The sequence below is a fragment of the Lycium ferocissimum genome, chromosome 1, assembly GCF_029784015.1.
Source record: "Lycium ferocissimum isolate CSIRO_LF1 chromosome 1, AGI_CSIRO_Lferr_CH_V1, whole genome shotgun sequence".
NCBI lineage: Eukaryota > Viridiplantae > Streptophyta > Magnoliopsida > Solanales > Solanaceae > Lycium > Lycium ferocissimum.
Window position 1 is genome coordinate 13,018,897 of NC_081342.1, and position 18,345 is coordinate 13,037,241.

At 34.1% G+C, this 18,345-nt stretch overlaps 3 protein-coding genes across 3 annotated transcripts; 1 reads left to right on the forward strand and 2 right to left on the reverse strand.

Annotated features, from left to right (window-relative positions):
- Positions 1–2,765: 2,765 nt before the first annotated feature.
- Positions 2,766–3,293, forward strand: LOC132062173 (uncharacterized). The gene has a single exon (XM_059454798.1). The coding sequence runs from the start codon at positions 2,766–2,768 to the stop codon at positions 3,291–3,293; it is 528 nt and encodes a 175-aa protein (XP_059310781.1).
- A 1,774-nt stretch (positions 3,294–5,067) lies between these two features.
- On the reverse strand, positions 5,068–9,710 carry LOC132048790 (rho GTPase-activating protein 2-like). The gene is made up of 4 exons (XM_059439474.1): positions 9,082–9,710; positions 6,756–6,876; positions 6,308–6,658; positions 5,068–5,927 (listed from the first exon to the last, which is right to left on the reverse strand). The coding sequence occupies exons 1-4, from the start codon at positions 9,498–9,500 to the stop codon at positions 5,427–5,429; spliced, it is 1,392 nt and encodes a 463-aa protein (XP_059295457.1). The 5' UTR covers positions 9,501–9,710; the 3' UTR covers positions 5,068–5,426.
- A 6,258-nt stretch (positions 9,711–15,968) lies between these two features.
- LOC132048794 (protein SLOW WALKER 1) lies at positions 15,969–18,019 on the reverse strand. The gene has a single exon (XM_059439480.1). The coding sequence runs from the start codon at positions 17,956–17,958 to the stop codon at positions 16,357–16,359; it is 1,602 nt and encodes a 533-aa protein (XP_059295463.1). The 5' UTR covers positions 17,959–18,019; the 3' UTR covers positions 15,969–16,356.
- Between the last annotated feature and the right edge of the window lie 326 nt (positions 18,020–18,345).

The window sequence follows — 18,345 nt, forward strand, 5'->3', positions numbered from 1 at the left end:
AATTCATTAAATTATTTTTTATAACGAATTCACACAGTTTTATAGTTTGAGTATTACGAAAATTACTAAACTGATTTTTGTAACAAAAAGTCATTCAACTTTATCCAAATATCACAGAAAATAATTAGTAGGATGCAAATGCCACATTTCTATGAAATTTTGGCAAAGTTGAGTGGCTTGTTACAAATAAAAAAGTAGTAGCGTTCATAATACTTAAGTAACATTTAACGACTTTTTCCTTACAAAAACTAATAAAATGCCTTGGTGTATCCTCCTTGTCCATAATTTCAATTATTCTTTAAAGTTAAGTTGAGTGGTTAAAATTACTCCAAATGAGAAGACATGAAACCAATGTAAGTCGAGCATATTTGTCCCCAAGGAAGAACAATATTTGAGCAAAAATAAAGATAAAATTGATAGTAATAGAATTTTTTTCTTTTTCTATATTGATGAACACTTCTCTGGACTTATGATTAGGAAAGTCTTAATTATGTTAACTATCAAGTACGGAGTAGCAATAAAGTGTCTACTGAAGAATAAGATAATTGGTCTTTCACAACGCTTTTAGGTTATTAAAATCACCTAATTAAGGAGAAGTCAATTAAAGTTCATTTTCAACAGATAACTAAGTCTTCCTAAGTGTTCTGAATTTATTTACTTCATGTGTTGAACAAGGACTATATATGCATAATCAATTCATACCATGTCAATGTGACCTACATAAATCTGAATTAAAATTGATAGTTGTGTGTTTGGTCACTACTACAAAAATAGGAATCAACGACAGATAAATTCTATAACTAAATAATAAAATCCGTTGCTAATCCTATTTTTTCACGGATTAACGATAGATTATCAAAATATTCTATTAGCTACGAGCAATTTAACAATGAAGTTCATAGCTAATTTTCAGTTTTTTTTTTTTTTTTTTTTTTGTTTTTTTGGGGTAGTTGGTGTTGAAAGTTAATCAAATTCTCAATCTAATCACCAAACGAAAACTAATTCAAATGTAAAAACAACCGTTGATAGCATTTTCAGTCTTCCTGAAATTGTGGTAACAAGCAGTAGCTAGAGGACCATTATACCCAACGAAATTAAGGTACAATGTCAATTAACTTTTAGAGTACTTGTCAAATAAACGCTCCATAAGACCAACTCAACTTAAACGTAAAATCATAAGTAGGTTTACACATTACCTCTTTCTTGTCTAATTAATTTTCAGTCACATTATTCTATGTAGAAAGTAATTCTGAACAAGTCGTATAATTATTTTAAAGAAATTATCAGTCTATTTTACATGGCTCGTGTGGTGAATAATAAACAATTCATTAATAGAGAATCTTATGAAGAAAAATTTGTGTGGCACGTGTATGGCATTCTCCTGTCAGAAAAGGACTGAAGAGATATAGCGAAAGAACTGCATTTAATTAGTGATAATAATAATAATACCTAATGATAATTAGTGGCTCAATTTGAATTTGATGGATATAAATCTAACCCAATTTGTTCTTGATTTGGCAGATAGCAAAATTGGATTAATAAGACAAAGTAGGTTCAAGTCAAAGAAATAGTGCTTTGTAACAAAATTTTGAAGGGTTTTGAACGCTAATTAAACAGAATGTTTTGTGCTTCTAGTAAATGGGGTTTTAAAAGTAATCATCTTAGTTTTGTATGATAGCATTTTGAATAAATCAATATGGAAAATATGAATACTTTTATATACAAGAAAATGTCAAAATTCACCCACTATTACAGGAAAGGATTTAAAATTAAACTAATCGCATTTTCGGGCCACTGTATATATGTATTAGCAATATTATTTTGTATTTGTCATTTAGCTTTAGCATAGCATAAAACATGGAGTTATCAACTTGGTCAAAATGTTGATGCAATGAATTTCATGTGCCATAATACTTTAAGAAATTAAAGATCTAGATTTGTTCATCTACTTTTGTTTGTGTCTTCATTGTCTTCCATTGTATCAAAATTTATTTAATTATTTTTAAGGTTTTGAGGAAGTTTTGAAAACTTATTTTGTAATTATTGTTATTGTTCGTTGTTATTTGACAAATGTATTAATGTTGCAAAGGAAGTAAAATTTATTCGCATTTAGTGTTTACATCAAACAAATGAATATAAAATATGTATGTCTTACATATTAACTACTCGTATACTTACTTAACCATTGATAAGTAATACACATCCTCACTCTAAGTTATGATTGTCAAATTTTAATGGGATGTAAACATCAAATGTAATTGTGTATTCATCGAATATCAAACTTATAAGACACGTAAAAAAAAGTGAATTCGAAGAAAAAATCAAAGTAAATTTCAAACAGTAAACTCGTAATAAAGTAAATCTTAAAGCAGTAATCGCGATAGTGGCATTCAAGGTTTGAACAGTTCTATAAAAGAAAAAGGAGCAAAAGGGGAATTGTACACAGTATAAGTTTCTAGAAGAAGTGGGCTGACTCTTTGGAATACTGATGGCTACAACTATTACACAACCCATGGTCCATGGATATATAATTGGGCTTCTAGAAGTTTGGTATCTATCACATGCCCTTTTTATATGTTTTATTCTTTCCTTTCTATATCACCCCTCACTTTTGTCATGTTCCTTGTCTTTCCTTCTTTCTTTTTCCTCCTTCAAATAAAAAAACAAAAAAGATTTCATTTTTTCCTATATATATATATATATATATTCAGTTTCTTGATTTGGGGTTGTGTCCAAGAATGTTTCTTTTTGGTACCTAAAAGGAAATGGTAGAAATGATGAATCATCAAGAAATGAATATTAGTAGTAGTAGTAGTAGTAGTAGTACTCTTGTTGATGTGTCTTCATTTTGGCTCTTTGAGTCTACAGGAGATTCTGAATTTGATACAAATTTTTATAGTGAACCAATGGATTCATCATTCACTATAAATCCTTCTCATCAACGTTTTCTTGTAGATGATGATGCACAATCAAGCAATGAGGATATGGATTTGGATTTTCGAATTGAAAATGAAGATAATCATGACGACGACAATGATGATGATGATGATGAGGTGGATTCTTCGAGTTGTTCTCGTGTTTTTAATCGTAGAAGTGTTGGATGGAACAATGATATAAAAGACGACGATGAGGATGATGAAGATGAAGGGGATGTAGTTGAACAACGTTGGATAAATGGTGTCAATAGTAGACTTAAGAAATCTAAAAGTAGTGTTAGTAGAGTTGTTGATTCTGAGTTCAAGAGCCAAAAAGACAAGGATAAGCTATTTTGGGAAACTTGTTTGGCCTCTTGATTAGTATTTGTCAAAAAGAGAAATATCATATGCTCCAATGCAAAGTCTTGCAGAGTTTCCGTTTCTGATCACTGGTTTTTTTCTTTCCCTTTCTTTGTTTCTTTTCAATTTTTTTTTTTTTTGGCTTTTGGGTTTTCCATATTTTTGTTACAGATACTACAAAATACAGAAGGTATATTAAGTGTATATAGAAATGAAAGTGGTGAATGGACCATTATCGTGGGGTTAATTAAAGGCCTCGGGTTCGAGCGAAATGAATTCGCCCTTGGTAGATTACTCAAAGTTGAATTTTGCGAACAATTTATATTAGTCGAAACAAAACAAGGAAGGAAAGCAAAAAAAAAAAAAAAAAAAAAAGAAATCTGTGAATTATAATGGTTTCTTTCATATTCTTTTTTCCTTTTCCCTACTTTTCCTTCCTCGTCCTTTCGTTTCTTCTTTTGTATGTTGTATTCTTTTCTCTTTTGCTTTGTCACTTTACGTAATTTAATTAAAGTTCTCATGAAATTTGTGGGGTAGATTAGCGTCATGATTTTGCTAGCCACTCATTATAGTATTAGACCTTTTGTTTAATGATAACGATGATTCAAAATCCCTACAATCTCGTACCAAGGACCACAAAAGAAGCTGTACTTTTTTTTTTCTTGTGGTGTCTTACCTGTGAAATTAAAATAGGTTTCAATTATATACATCGATAGTATTAAAAGAATTTATATATAGGTGTATATAATTTAGTTATAGCAAATTATTTGCTTTATTAAATTATAATTGTAAGCATACTATAGATAACTGAATATTGTTGCAGGTTACTTTAACACTGGGGAAAAAAATTGTAACTCTGAAGAAGTTAAATTTAACCAAATTTGCAAATAATTAAAAGTTTTTCTCCCTTTTTATTTTCACTCTTAACAATTGGTTATAGGTTAGCAATTACGTTATATCAAGGCAACATGTTGTCCACAAGATAAAACTTTGTAATTGTGGATTTACAAGAGGATTAAAATCATTGAGTTTGTTTCTTGAAGTTTTTGTACAATAAAAATCTTAATTGAGTGGAAGAAAAGGTATCTATCCACCCTGTACCTGTAGGTCGAACAACATCGTACCAACACTATGTTTTCCACGACAAAAGAGGAAAGAAATCAAACAAAGTTCTTGTTTTCCCTTTTGATTTCTTGTACGTATATAGCTTGTACATGCTAGTAAAAGAATTTAACCAAAACAAGAGAAAAATTAGTTATGGTCCTCAACAACCAGCAGATGGTTCAAATATTAAATACAGTGGATACACCCTTAATTTCTATACATATTTCTTCTTTAAATTTTCTATGTACAAACATATAGTTGAAGTATGATAGAATGGTTACATATTGGATCTTTCTTTCTGAAAAAATCATGGGGAGAAAATTGTGAAATGGAAAATCATAGCAGTAACTTAAGGTGGTTGAATCTAAGGCGCACCACATAGCACATGCAAGACACTACTGTTCCAAGAAAAAACATTCACATGCTTCATGATTAAGAGCAAAATGGAAATGGAGCATAAATGAACCTGCTTCAATCAAATTCCCACTAGAACAATCACCTCCAAAACAAGTATTCACTGTTTTAGAGATTTTAGGACTATGTTCTTTATGCTATTATTTAGTTGACATCAATTTTAATTGGTCAACATTAAATGAAGTCTGGCCAAAGCTCTCAAAACAACAGTAAACTTACTGAGTTAATAAAAGTATTTAAAGCATTCTCTTATATGAGATTAAGGACTATGTCCTTTATGCGAATCATTATCTTCCTTCAACAATCTTTATGTTACATCAATTTTAATTGGTCAACATTAGAGTTCCTTTTGCTGATGAACCAAAGGAAATAACCACAAGTTCAACCTAAAGCTGAACAGTGATTAACAATTCAACAACAGGCAAACCATTCTGTGTCTAGAGTCTAGACTGACCCAAATAATAACACTTTACATAAACAACCATTCACTGACGATAGAGATTCAGGACTTCTAAAAGATGCATCGCCGGAATAGATTCAATCATACCAGTTTGGATGAGTGCATAGGAACAGCAGACTCTACCATGTTTATACCTACCATATTGACATCATTTGTGCTTCTACATGCTCCGATTAATCTGCTTGCACCCTACGCCCCACTGAAACAGAAGTTGCTCTTGAGTCTTCACTGTTGCCAGTGCTCAAGCCTGAATTCCCATTTTTACTATCCCCATTAAAGGTGCAGGCACTTGTGGGATTGTGTTCGCTACACAAAATTCCTTGTAGCTGTTTCCGAAAGTCATTTTTTGCACGATCGTTCTCACCCACTTGGCGTAGGAAGCTTCCTTCTATCTCACTCAATGACTCGATATCATCTCTGTCTTCACTGCTGTAGCTGTAATGAGGTTGTTCGTCATCATCTGATGCTGGCCCTGTTGATTCACATCTAGTCTCCATCTCTTGTTGGATGTCAAATTCCTTCTCAGTTTGTCTATCAGAGAAACTAGATGACATGGGTGAATATTCTCCTCCGCCTTCAGTCTCTCCACGTTCTCGTAGTGTTTTCACAATCAAGGTCTTCAGTAAGTTCATCACTTGAACAGCATGCACGAGTGCTGTCAATGGATCGGACATCTGATACCAGAAACAAGAAATAAATGTTATGCTTCAACTAATTAGTGAAACTAGAATTTAAATATTTTGTATGCCCGTGTGCTGAGGAGTTAGACAAAAAGAAAAGCAACTTGGACAAAAAAAGAAGTGACTTGGACAAAAAGAAATGAAGGGGCTTAGACAAATCTTTTCTGTCGATAACCTCAGACCAAACAATTGAAACGGACTATTCCAAATGTTCCTGGAAATTCTTTCTCCCATTGGACCATTTTTATATGTATGCATCAGGATCCCTATTCACGGATCTCTCGTTCGAGAGATCAAAATAAGAGGCTCAACCATTTCTTCTGACTCTTTTCCAAATTCGATGAATATTGGTTGATGAAGTATATTCAGTTTACCTGCGTCATATTTGGGGCGAAAACCATTGCAATATTTCTCGCATTCATTTTGTTGGACTCCTCTTGCTCAACGACATCAGCCATAAGATCAATTGCCCACTTGAGCAATGCGATCTCAGTTGGTTTAAGCTGTTTCACAAGCTCGATAAATTCCTCCTCCGTGTTGCATTGCAAAACCTGTTCTGGTGAAAGCCCATCAAGCACACCTGCCGGAAGCTCTCGGAACCAAGCTTTGATGAGACCAGCTAAACAGTGGACATTCATGTCGTCAGGCACAATGCCTCTATTGAGCTGGTCCCTTATTTTCTCCTCCTGGCTATTCTCTGGGTTTATTCGAAAAATTCCTTCAGCCTAAAGAACATCTGGAAATACTTAGAAAACTATTTGACATCAAATAAATTTATAAAGAGACTTAAGTCCATCAGAAATGATAGTAAATGTGTCATACCTTCAGACCACCTTGCAAGTATAATTGTTCCTGCATTAACAAGAGAATAGTCGGGACACTATTGCCTCTTGTATCAAAAGAACACTGCATCGACTCTGCCGAGATGCCAAAAACACTGACGCTGCAAGAACAATTGCTTCAAATTCAGCATAATAAAATAAGTAGCTTCAAACTCTGGAAGCAAAATACAGCCAAGTAAGTGACTCACACACAAATAGTATCAGAAGTCAACCTATTTTGGGCATTGGTTATGTTATAATAAGTGTTTTCTGAAGAATAACCTTGACAGAATTTCTGAACTACTGTTAGAAAAAGTATAAATTAGATGCAAGTTAAGAGTTCTAAGAATGGACTGAAACTGAATAACACAGTAGAATGATCAACAGTGCAAAGAGTTCAATATCTGTATGATATGGTGGAATCAGCTTCACTTGAAACAGTAGCAGTTACCTTTCAAGAGGAGCCTCAAACTTCCAACATATGGAAAGGCTTGCTCATACGAATCAACTATGAACAGTTTACTCCAATATCCAGCTTTTCCTAATTTTTGTTTTCCCTTCTTCTTTTTTAAGGATTGGCTAAGGAAATACAAGAAAAGATGCATACAGCTATCTTCCTTGTGCTCTGTCTTTACTAAATATAGCAATGCCTTGTAATTACTTGGATAGCTAAGTTCCAATCACTGCTGTCCTAAGAATTTGTTCTTATGCTGAATCTACTCGCAGTCTTGAACCAAGGTTATGACATAATTCTAAAGGGGTGATCTTAGGCCATAGGCAAAAGAGATGACAATAAAGCACAAAATACTGCAAGTTCTGTAACTGGTGAGATAAATTAGGGACAAAACTTAGTAGTGTAGATCTGTTCAAAGAGTCATCTCAGGATATTCAGTGTTACATTTTAATGGGAGAGACCACAAGGATCAAACACAGCACAGAACATGATCCCATCTTTGCATACTGTCCGTGGAACTTGCTGGTAAATGAGAGGTTACTTTGACACTTTGGTTATGAGACTACTACTTTCATTCAAAGTTAATACTCGAGTTGCAAAGTTGACAGATGGTAACAGCATCTGTCTTGGCGTACTACAATTCTATAAGAGCCACTTCTAATTGGTAGCAAAACTTACTAAATGACAATTCTGAGAAAGGTGGTTGTAGATCACCTGCAGTGCAAACCCACTTATGCAACGTGATGAACTTGCTCCTGTTTGTTACTAGGAGACTCACGTGACAATTAATTGAAAACCAAAAAAAAAAAAAAATGCTTTCAGCTGCTGAGGCATGAAATAAACTGGTCTATTATGATCATGCGCCCAAAAGGATAGGGGACCATTGAAATAGGCACATCAAAATTCAGAACTATTGGATTACAAAGTAGGATAGTGACATAATTCCAATCTTCCTGAGGGGGCCTATAATAGAATTGTTGACTAGGTGAGAATGATTAAAGCATATTAATGCTATCCTCATCCTCAATTAGCTTTAAATTCTACTAATAGGATTATAGTAACACGCAGTAAATCTGTGCATTTACTGCACATATAAAAACTTCACTATTTCTCAGAGTTTGCATGAACCACTCCTCAACTTACTGTATTGCAGAGTCTGTTGGCAGATCATCATACCAAACATATTTACTATCTGAATAAGTAAGCAAGCTTCGGATGGAATGTCTCTCCAAGCTCATATAAAGCAAAAGGGCTACAAGTAAATCGAAGTGTCGAACAAGTGTAAGGATAGGCTAACTATAATAAATCCTCTGAGTAATAGTAAAAGTTTACATAGTCGGCCTTAGCTAGTTTGGGATTTGAGTCGCAGTTGATTGAAAAGTAAGTATCAAACACTGGTAATTAAGCTGAAAAGGTGAATAGCTTATTCTGAGTAACTATCACCTTCCTAAAAGTCTCAACTTTATCTCAGTTTTATGTTTTACAAATCATAAGCAAACAACATAAAAGACAAAAAAATTCATGAAACCAAAATCCACCCAGATCAAGAAATTGAAATTAAAAAGTACCCAAAACACAAAAAAAAAACTGAGTTTTTTAACAAACAGCATAAAAGGCAAAAAAAAAAAAAAAAAATCAAGAAATTGAAATTGAAATTGAAGAGTACCCAAAACACAAAAAAGCTAACATTTTTAACAAACAGCATAAAAAGCCAAAACAATCATTAAATCAAGAATTTGAAATTGAAGAGCACCCAAAACACAAAAAAGCTAAGATTTTTAACAAATAGCATAAAAGGAAAAAAACTCATGAAATCAAGAAATTGAAATTAAAAAGTACCCAAAACACAAAAAAGCTTAAATTTTTAACAAACCTGGCACTAGGTACTTTACAAGGTATTTCAACTTCAAACTCAAGTGGAAGACCCAAAAAACCATGAAACCTATCAAAAGTGACATGAGTTAGATGTTGCACATTTGTCGGCCATCCAATTTCCATTGGATGAACATTTGAGTTCACTTCCACCTCCTTTTGATCAAACTGACAAAACATCATAGATTTCCTCAAAGCTGCTAACAACAAATCCAATAAACACAATTGATGTTGGTTTTGTTTTTCCTTAAAACTCTTCACATTTTCACCACCCCCACCCCCTCTACACCCCCCTACCCCACTACTACTCACCATAACCAACCCTGTCATCTCGTTTCTTGATTTTTTTTTCCAGCAACAAAATCTTGTTTGTGTATCTGTTTGTTTAGGCTGTGTTTGGGGTTGTTGAATTGGTTGCATTGGTTATAGTTCTTTTGAATTTCGAGGTTTCTTTGAGGAGTTCAAACGGCAATGTGATTTCAAATTTTTGTTAATCAGACTGACCAGAATGCCCTTTGTTACAAGAATGAATTACAGTTTATGTACAGAAAAATTTCTGATTTTCAGGTTGTTGTTGCTGTTAACCAATCATCCTTATTAATAAGTCTACGTCTAACTAAAATCTAACTGCTCCGTGACTCTATCTTTTATTTATTGTATCATTATCAATTATGACAACTTAACAATTAATGGTTTTCATTACAAGTATTTATATGCAATTATGCTCGCACACTCTTAAATCTTAATTGTCGGGTTGATAAACCAAACTGCTACATAATCCAATTGCAGTGTTACAAATTTTAGTCTGTAATTGGGTTTTTTCTCTTTCACGATTACTCCCTCTGTCCCAAAAAAAACATGTTTTGGTTCATTTTCCGCACATAAAAAAATCAATAAATACAATGTACAGTTTACTAAATTATTTTTATTTATTAGATGTATTTTGAAAATTGAACACTATTAAAAAAAAGTAGTTCTTTAATATAAGTATATAGTTGAAACAACCAATATTATTTTTTGTTTTGAATTTCTAAAGCCACTGTTATTTTGGGACAAACTTTTTTCGTTAAAGCGATACTTATTTTGGGATTGATGGAGTAACTGTGTAAGGAAATTTTTATATCTGTCTGAATCTTCATTAACTTCTAAGAGTTTAATTTAAATTATCACGTTCACGTGAGAGTTAAATATACCCTTGATTGATGAGGACAATTTTTAGTCAATATTTATTGAAGTACTAGCATATGAGTGTCAGTTTCCTTTATTGCGAGTCATTTTCTTTGTGTGTTACATATACATAATAATTGGAAGTTATCGATGTAACAGGCTAACAGCAGTAAGGGGTTACTTGTTTCAGAGTAGCTACACAGAAATATTAATGAAAGGCTTAGTATTAAAGAATTGTATATATAGAAATTTTTTGTTGCTAAATGCTTTTCTTCAACATTTCGAACTTGTTATCACAGCAGTCATGTATAAATAATAAATTATAAGGACCTTTTTGTTTTAATTAAAATATTTTATTTTCTTCCACGAATTTGTTGGGTTAAAAGATAGTTTCCACACAAAATTGGACGGACTTTATTATTTGAGAGCAACTGAAACATCTTATTCTTACCTCATCTGTTCTTGTACTTCCATTGCTCCACCATTATTTTGAAAGTCAAATCACTTTTTCTTTTACCAAACCTTTTCATATAGTAGTATTTCTGACTAAGAAAATTATTATTTATATGTAATAGGAGTACTTTTCATCTAGCTTTTAATTGTTATGTAAATAAATATTTACATGTGTGAGTTAAAACCAAAAATTAGAAAAAATTATGGCTCCCCCTTAATTCATTCATTTTAAAATAGAGGGGGTAATTCCTAAATTTATATTTTATACTCAAAAGTCAAGGAGTTTTCTCTTGTAAAGTGTAACAAAAGTTATGTGAGGCACCGATACATGTGCAGTTATTTGACTAGCCTTTATTCCATTGTTTGGTGTTAGCTGTGCTTGTTTGACTAACATTTGGAAACTATAACACACTTTAATTTCATTCACAATTTCAAAGTACAAACATTATACTAACATACTCCCTCCGAATCAAAAAAAGAGTTCACTTAGACTTTTTTTTTTTGATAAAAAGAAAATTCACTTAGCAAATCAAGAAAGAATTAACTATGTTTTTTCATATTTGCTCCTATTAAGTGTTATATGATCAAATCCCAATATCTATTCGGGGTAGTTTAGTCAAATGACCTATTTTTTTCTAGGAGTTAGTATTTTCTTAAAGGGTGTGCAAATGATTAAGTGGACTCTTTTTTTTGATCCGGAGGGAGTACATAAACTCATAAATACTACAACTTGTAGTTCTTGAACGTAATGCAATAACGGATAGAAATTTCATCTTGTTTAGAAGACGGCAGGAGAGAAAGTTCAAAAGTCCAAATGGTTTATATATTAATAAATAATTAATGGGTGAAGAAGGTCAACTGAACAGCACCAAATTCTTTGTTTCTTTTTAACCGATGAGACATCTACTCTACTAATTGATGCAAATGTATTTATTTCTTTCGACTCTACATGTATATATATGTATTAAAATTCTTGAAAATATATATTTATATTAAATTTGTACCTATTACTCATTAGCAGAACTTGTAATGGGTGCATTTGGATCAACTTTGCTCTAGATCAAAACAAGATCGCGTGGACTTTAAAGAAGTTTAATGTATATACTAAATTTTCTTAATCAACGTTTAATGTATGGTAATCTTAAAACATTGTCAAAAGTAGAAGGTTGATTTGATACGTGAAATTTATCATGCCAAGATTAAAACCTGGTTCAAAGCTCACCAACCAATGCAGGAGCTCTATTAGGATCAAGAGCAAATACGAAATGATTTGCCAATGATGAGGGTATTAATAGCCTAAAAGTGTAACAAAATGTAATTCTAAAATATTTCTTATAGTAGATGGATAAATTTGAACCTCTTATTCTTTTATATTACTTATTACTCCATGCTTTAAGATAATATCCAAGTCACTACAACAAAGTATAGAAATTGCAACAGCACGTTTGACAACAAAAATAATATAGTTGTCAAAAGTCAATATTTGGCAACAACTTAATTTTATTATTGACATATATGATGAATCTTTTAAAAATGAATTTTTTTGTTGTTGCCAAAAATTTAATTTTATTGTCATATAATATTGACTATTATTGGAAAAGGTACTTTTGACAACTAAAAAAGAAAAATTATTGCACATCATTGCAATAACAATGAGTTGGAAAAAGTTTATGCAACAAAAAAAAATGTTATTGCCGAAAGTACTTTTTGCAACAATAACTTATCTATGGCAACAAAAAAAAAATTGTTGCCAATTGTCTTCTTTCTTGTGGTGAGTCTTTTTGATACATTTCTGCACTCTTCCATGACGCAAGTACGCAAATAATCTTTTAAAGGAACCCCTATTTATAAAATAATTAAAGTTTACAAAGCTTTAAAGTTTAGTAGTCTCAAAATTAAATTTCAGACCATAGGATCGGGCTATGTTTGAATAGTTGGTCTGAAGTTACAAACTTCAGCCCTTCGGGTATGAAGTTAGGCTGTTGTAATTCAAATTGTCCTCAACTTTGTTCACCAATATCTTGGTTTAAATTTCTAGTTATTTTATAAGCATTTTACTCTTAACCATTAAATATGAGGCTATGATTCAACGAGTACCTACACCATTGAGAGAACAAAATTTAGAACTGAAAAATATTTCTCAAACCTTCTATGACAAAAGTACTACTAGCAGTTACTAAATAAAATACCTCCATCCCAGAACATTCTCAACAACATTACAGATAGTGAATTCAATTTGGCAATCAATCCACAGTATTCACGGAACTACTGTGATCTCACTCCTACAGCCTACACCAGAAACTTATGATTTAGTCGATGACATAGTTCTTGTATCAGATGAACAAATTGTCTACCAAGATACCGCTGAAAGCCTCTTAGAGTTCTTCGAGTACATGGGATTCAAATACCCTGAAAGGAAAGGTGTAGCTGATTTCTTACAAGAAGCCTCATTCGCAGCTGATTTTGTTTAGTTTTTCTAATCGCGGAACATTTCAGGTTTCTGATTAAGTCTTTTCACTGTGTTGATAACAGATGACATCACAGAAGGAGCAAGAGCCATATTGGGCACATCGAGATGAACCTTATAAGTTAAATTCCAGTCATTTCACAATTGCGCAGAAGTTAGGGGATGAGCTTGTGTCCCTTTTAACAAATCCAAGAGCCACCCTGCTGCTCTAACCACACAGAGTTATGGTGTTAACAGGAAGGAACCACTGAAAGCTTGCTCGGCTAGGGAATTCCTTCTTATGAACAGGAATTTCATATATGCATTCAAGATAGTACAAGTGAGTAGCATTTCAAAGAAGTGAAGGGAAAAAAATTACTCTTTGTAAGTTGCTGAATGCTAATCTAGAGGTAAACAAAGTGTTCTGTTCTACTTTCCAGCTTATCAATGGCTTTCATGACAATGACACTATTCATGCGAACGGAGATGACCTTGCATATCAGCAAGCTCTCTCACACGTGAGAGAATTGAAGCAGGAAAGGGAACTGAAGCCTGTTTCCGGGAATTCAGAATCTGTGATATCAGAAATATGACATTAACAAGGATACTATGATCAATTCTATAGCTTCCACGAACTGGGTGGGTGGGGAGGGGGCAATGATCCTCTGAATGTTAACAAATACTTGTCAAAATTAGTTTTAAAAAATTAAGCAAGCCTGAGACCAAAACATGTAGTTTGAAACCGTAGACACCTAATAGAGTAAAAATCTATCACTAATTCCTTTTGATAAGTAGAGTACTATATCAACTTCCTGTAGAATGCATTAGTACCTTATTTATCATATCATAATAGGGATATCACCAATTTCTACTGAAACTTAGTGAATGTCTGAAGCCGTCTTATAGTTGAAAGTCTTGATAAAATCCTAAAGAACAATGAAACAACATGCATAATAATAATTCTAATAATGCTAACCCCTTTTTCTGCAGGCTGCACAAAACTAGCTTTCAGCAAATTTCTCCACATGTCCTGCAAATACATCGATAATTTGCAGCATTACATCACATGTACAAAAACAGTCCAGAACTAATTTATTACCAATGAATTCCAATTACTAGTTTCAACTAAATGCACGAGCTAATACCAACCTTCAGGTCCACCGAAGTTCATAAGGGCAAGACGCATAAGAATACAAGGGATGGTGGTGTTTACTTGGGTGCACTGTTTTTTGCTGTAATGAGGATTATGTTCAATGGATACCCAGAGCTAGCCCTCAGTGCTGTGAAGTTTCCTGTCTTCTACAAAACCGATCTCTTCTTTCCTGCTTGGGCACAAAAGTCACCTGCATCTTCTTTTCTTTTTTTTTTTTTTGATGAAGTAAGAAGTTTCCATTAAGAAAGGCAACTGGAAGGTGCCATTTACAAAAGCAAAAGCTAGTCACCTGCATGGATTCTTAAGATACCAATCACACTTGTCTATCATCCAATTATTCATTATTACAAGTTTTGACGTTTTGCCTGCGATCTCTGATTCCTGTTACAAGATTATTATAAGGAACGATGATTTGAGAGCAAAAAGTAAAACCTGGAGAAAATGGAGAAGAAAAATGGCAAATGACGCTTACTCTGAAATTCAGGAATAACTCACTCAGAAGATGGAAATTCAATAGCATTCACAAAATACAGAACATATCGAATTGGAATTGTACTCCTATTCAGCTGGAAAAGAACCCAGAAAAAGGTAGTATCAAATATCAAACCAACGTAAAATCCCCAACCTAGAGTCTTAGCCTCCTAGGTCAAAATCCCCGATTAGGGCTTCCCATCAACAATTTTTTTTTTTTTTTTTTTTTTTTAAACTGGTAATCGTATTCTATATCATATGAGCAAAACAGTACATAGGTTGTACTGAAACCAAATTTACAGAAGTACTCCAAGACTCTACCTTCCCATCAACCTTTCACCTGTTACTTTTCTCCCAATAATATTTAGAAACAAACCAAGGAGGAGACAAAACTTCGGCAGAAACGCCATCAATATCGGTTTTCAATTCCACCAAGAGAAAATCATAGCGCTAACAATAAAGATAACACAAAAGAACATGGAAAAGGAACGGAAGGAAACGCTAGAAGGCTATGGAACGAAACCTAGCTATAGCGGATATGCTATGTGGCTGTTCCAACAAACAGATTGTGTTCTTACAATCTTTTAGTGCAGTGTCCATACACCCTTGGTACAGTTCACATAACTTTTGGAACATCGAAACTGAATATAAACAACTAGCAATAAAATCATTCCAAAGACTAAAAAGACATCAAAGAGAAATTTGATAACACATTCCACCTTGATGTCTCTCATCCTAAAGTATTATGTCGATCCACTATGACATCCATGCCTCCACCATTTTGTGATCTAACCTTTTGCGTTGCCCTCAGATTTTTTGAATTCCACCTGTGTTCATAACTTCCTCCTGCACTGCTGCAAATCACAGACAAACCAAAATCCTTTAGACGTTGTCAAAGGTCACGATGAACATGGTTACAAAACCTTTTTTGTATTAATTCAACAAAGGTTCAGAACCTACATTACACTATGATCCCTTACAACAACAACAACAAGAACCATGCTAGAACCTAAAACACATCAGCCAAATTGGTAGAGAAGTTCTCAGTTTAATCATAAGTCCTGTTCTAGAACCCAATCATCTGTCATGGCCTGAGAATTCCATTTATAGCAAACAACCAACCGAATTTGGCACAGCCAACCACAACGGATACAGTGAGATGAATGAGACTTCCACTAAGAATGTAGAACAGCAGAACTGCCCAATATCATAGATATTAAAGGGAAAAACCTTATTTGTATGCTGAAGAAACGAAAATTGAATTCCAAAAACAAGAAAACCAATTAATCCTTCCAACATGAGGAGAATAATTCATAAATTCAGAGCAAATCAATTACATAAAGAAGAAATAGTGAGGCTCAAAGATTTCCAAGTACACCAGTTGCTACCAATGCCAATTAGCAACTAATCCAATTCAGCCAAATTGTAAGGATAAGCTTTAACAATCCTATATAAAAGAACAAAATTTCTTGAAGGAATACTACAATCTGATGTCAAAACTTTTTGTGGTTCACTAAATTGAAGGAAACGATAGCAGAAAAGCAAAATGATCAGCCAGATAATTGACACGCAACAATAAGCAATTATCATCTCCTTGCAGCAATCTTGAGCAGAGGAGAAACAATTCCCTGTATCTGTTGCAATGTCTGTTGCACTCTTATTTCCTCCTCGACGTCTCGTTTAAGATTTCTAATGTGACCTCTCAGTTCATCTGATGATTTAATATCTTCAGCTCGCATCTCAACAACTTTCTTTGTCAATCCCATCAGAAACCTTGAAAATCTAGGCATGGTTGAATTCCTCTGCAGAAACCTTAGAAGCAAACCAAGTTCTTCAGTTTCCAAGTTCGACACACATCTCAACAACTTCTTCCTAGCAACCAATTCCTCCATAACAGCAACCACATTTTCGGGGTTCTTCCCATTCAAAGCAGCTAACAAAGCCTCCTTATGCATAAATTTCTTCAACAACTTATCATGCTCAGCCACCTTTATCTTCTTAGGCTTCTTAATCAAGTAATCCCATTCAGATGGCTTCTCACTTTGCCCCCGCTGAAAATACCTAAAATAAGATGGCCTCAACACCCTACTCCGAGGCTCCTCAACCGAACGAAAACCACCAAAATCCGCAAGTTCCATACTTTCACTCTCCTTCACCTTTCTCTTACCAATATACAACGTCCCATTAGACGCCCCAATCACCCTCGTAGAACAATCAGGCGAAAACCCAACAGACATTAAAGGATTCGGAAACCTCATAGAATGAGTAACCTTAAACTTCCCATAATCGAAAACCTTCATATATCCATCCAACCCCACACTCAAAATCCTATATTGTTGCGCTTCCTTACCACTATCCTTCCCAATTTTACCAACACAAATTGACGTAACAGTCTTGTTGTGCCCTTCCATCGTATACAACAATCTCCCACCTCCTAAAACATCCCAAATCTTCACGGAATTCCCACCAGCCGTCGCAACTAACCCACCAGATGGCAAATAAACGACATCCTCAACAGGCTTCCCATGATCAAACTCCATCACACAACCCGAATTCAGCACCCTAACATCCCAAACCTTAACCGTATGATCATAACTCCCCGAAACAAACATATCATCGCTAACAGGCGAAACATCGCCACATCTCACATAATCTTTATGCCCTAAAAGATCATAAATTTTACACTCACTAGCAATATCCCAATACTTAACAATAGCATCATCACCACCTGAGAAGAGGTGGAGCTTATCGGAGCGTGGGTAACGGACAACCCGAACGGGTCGGGTATGTCCACGTAAGCGACGGAGTGGGACACGTGTCTTGATATCAAGAACTTGAACTGCACCGGAAAGATCACCGGCTGCGATTAAACGACCGTCAGAACGGAAAGAAGCGGTGGTTACAGTGTCTTTAAACGCAGATGAGATTGTCGTTTTGGGTTCTAGGGTTTGTGCTGAGAAAATTGACACGGTGGCGGAATGTGTGGCGGCGAAATCGTGTGGGGATGTTGGTGAGAAGGAGATGGAGTTGATGGATGAAACCAATGTTTGGGTTTGGGTGTCTTTAGGAGTTTTGAAGGATTTCCAGTATTTGGATTCGGGTGTTTGAGTAGTGGAATTTGATGAAGTGGGTTTGAGTTTTGGCTTTACTGGGAATGTTCTTGCTATCGATGATTGATTTTCTGCCATTGTTGAAGCTCTCTTCTCTGCTATGCAAAATGAAGTTCAGTTCGGCAGAAATTTTTTTAGGGTTTAATTAGGGTTTATCAATGATGAGTAGACGGGTTCTTTTGGGTCCCGACCCGACCCACAAGAGTTACCAACGGGTCGCCTCAGGGTTTAACATGAAATCCACTGCAAAGCCTAAATTAGTGGATTATGTTTATAGTTAAACTTGTGTTGTTCTTGTGTTTAAAACTCAATTCACTTCTCTTTTCAAGAAAATAGTAGAAGTAGTTCTATTTTATTTTATTTTATTTTCTCTAAGATTTATTAGTTTTAGCCTTTTAGAAAAAAAAAAAAAATTGGACAATATACTAGCAATATGAATACTTACGATGGACCATTGTTATGAGA

Coding starts and splice junctions, on each gene's coding strand:
- LOC132062173 (XM_059454798.1), top strand. CDS start 2,766: ATGGTAGAAATGATGAATCATCAAGAAATGAATATTAGTAGTAGTAGT.
- LOC132048790 (XM_059439474.1), bottom strand. CDS start 9,500: ATGCAACCAATTCAACAACCCCAAACACAGCCTAAACAAACAGATACA. Junction 6,659..6,755: donor ACTTGCAAGGTGGTCTGAAG/GTATGACACATT, acceptor GATGTTCTTTAG/GCTGAAGGAATTTTTCGAAT. Junction 5,928..6,307: donor TCGCCCCAAATATGACGCAG/GTAAACTGAATA, acceptor TTCTGGTATCAG/ATGTCCGATCCATTGACAGC.
- LOC132048794 (XM_059439480.1), bottom strand. CDS start 17,958: ATGGCAGAAAATCAATCATCGATAGCAAGAACATTCCCAGTAAAGCCA.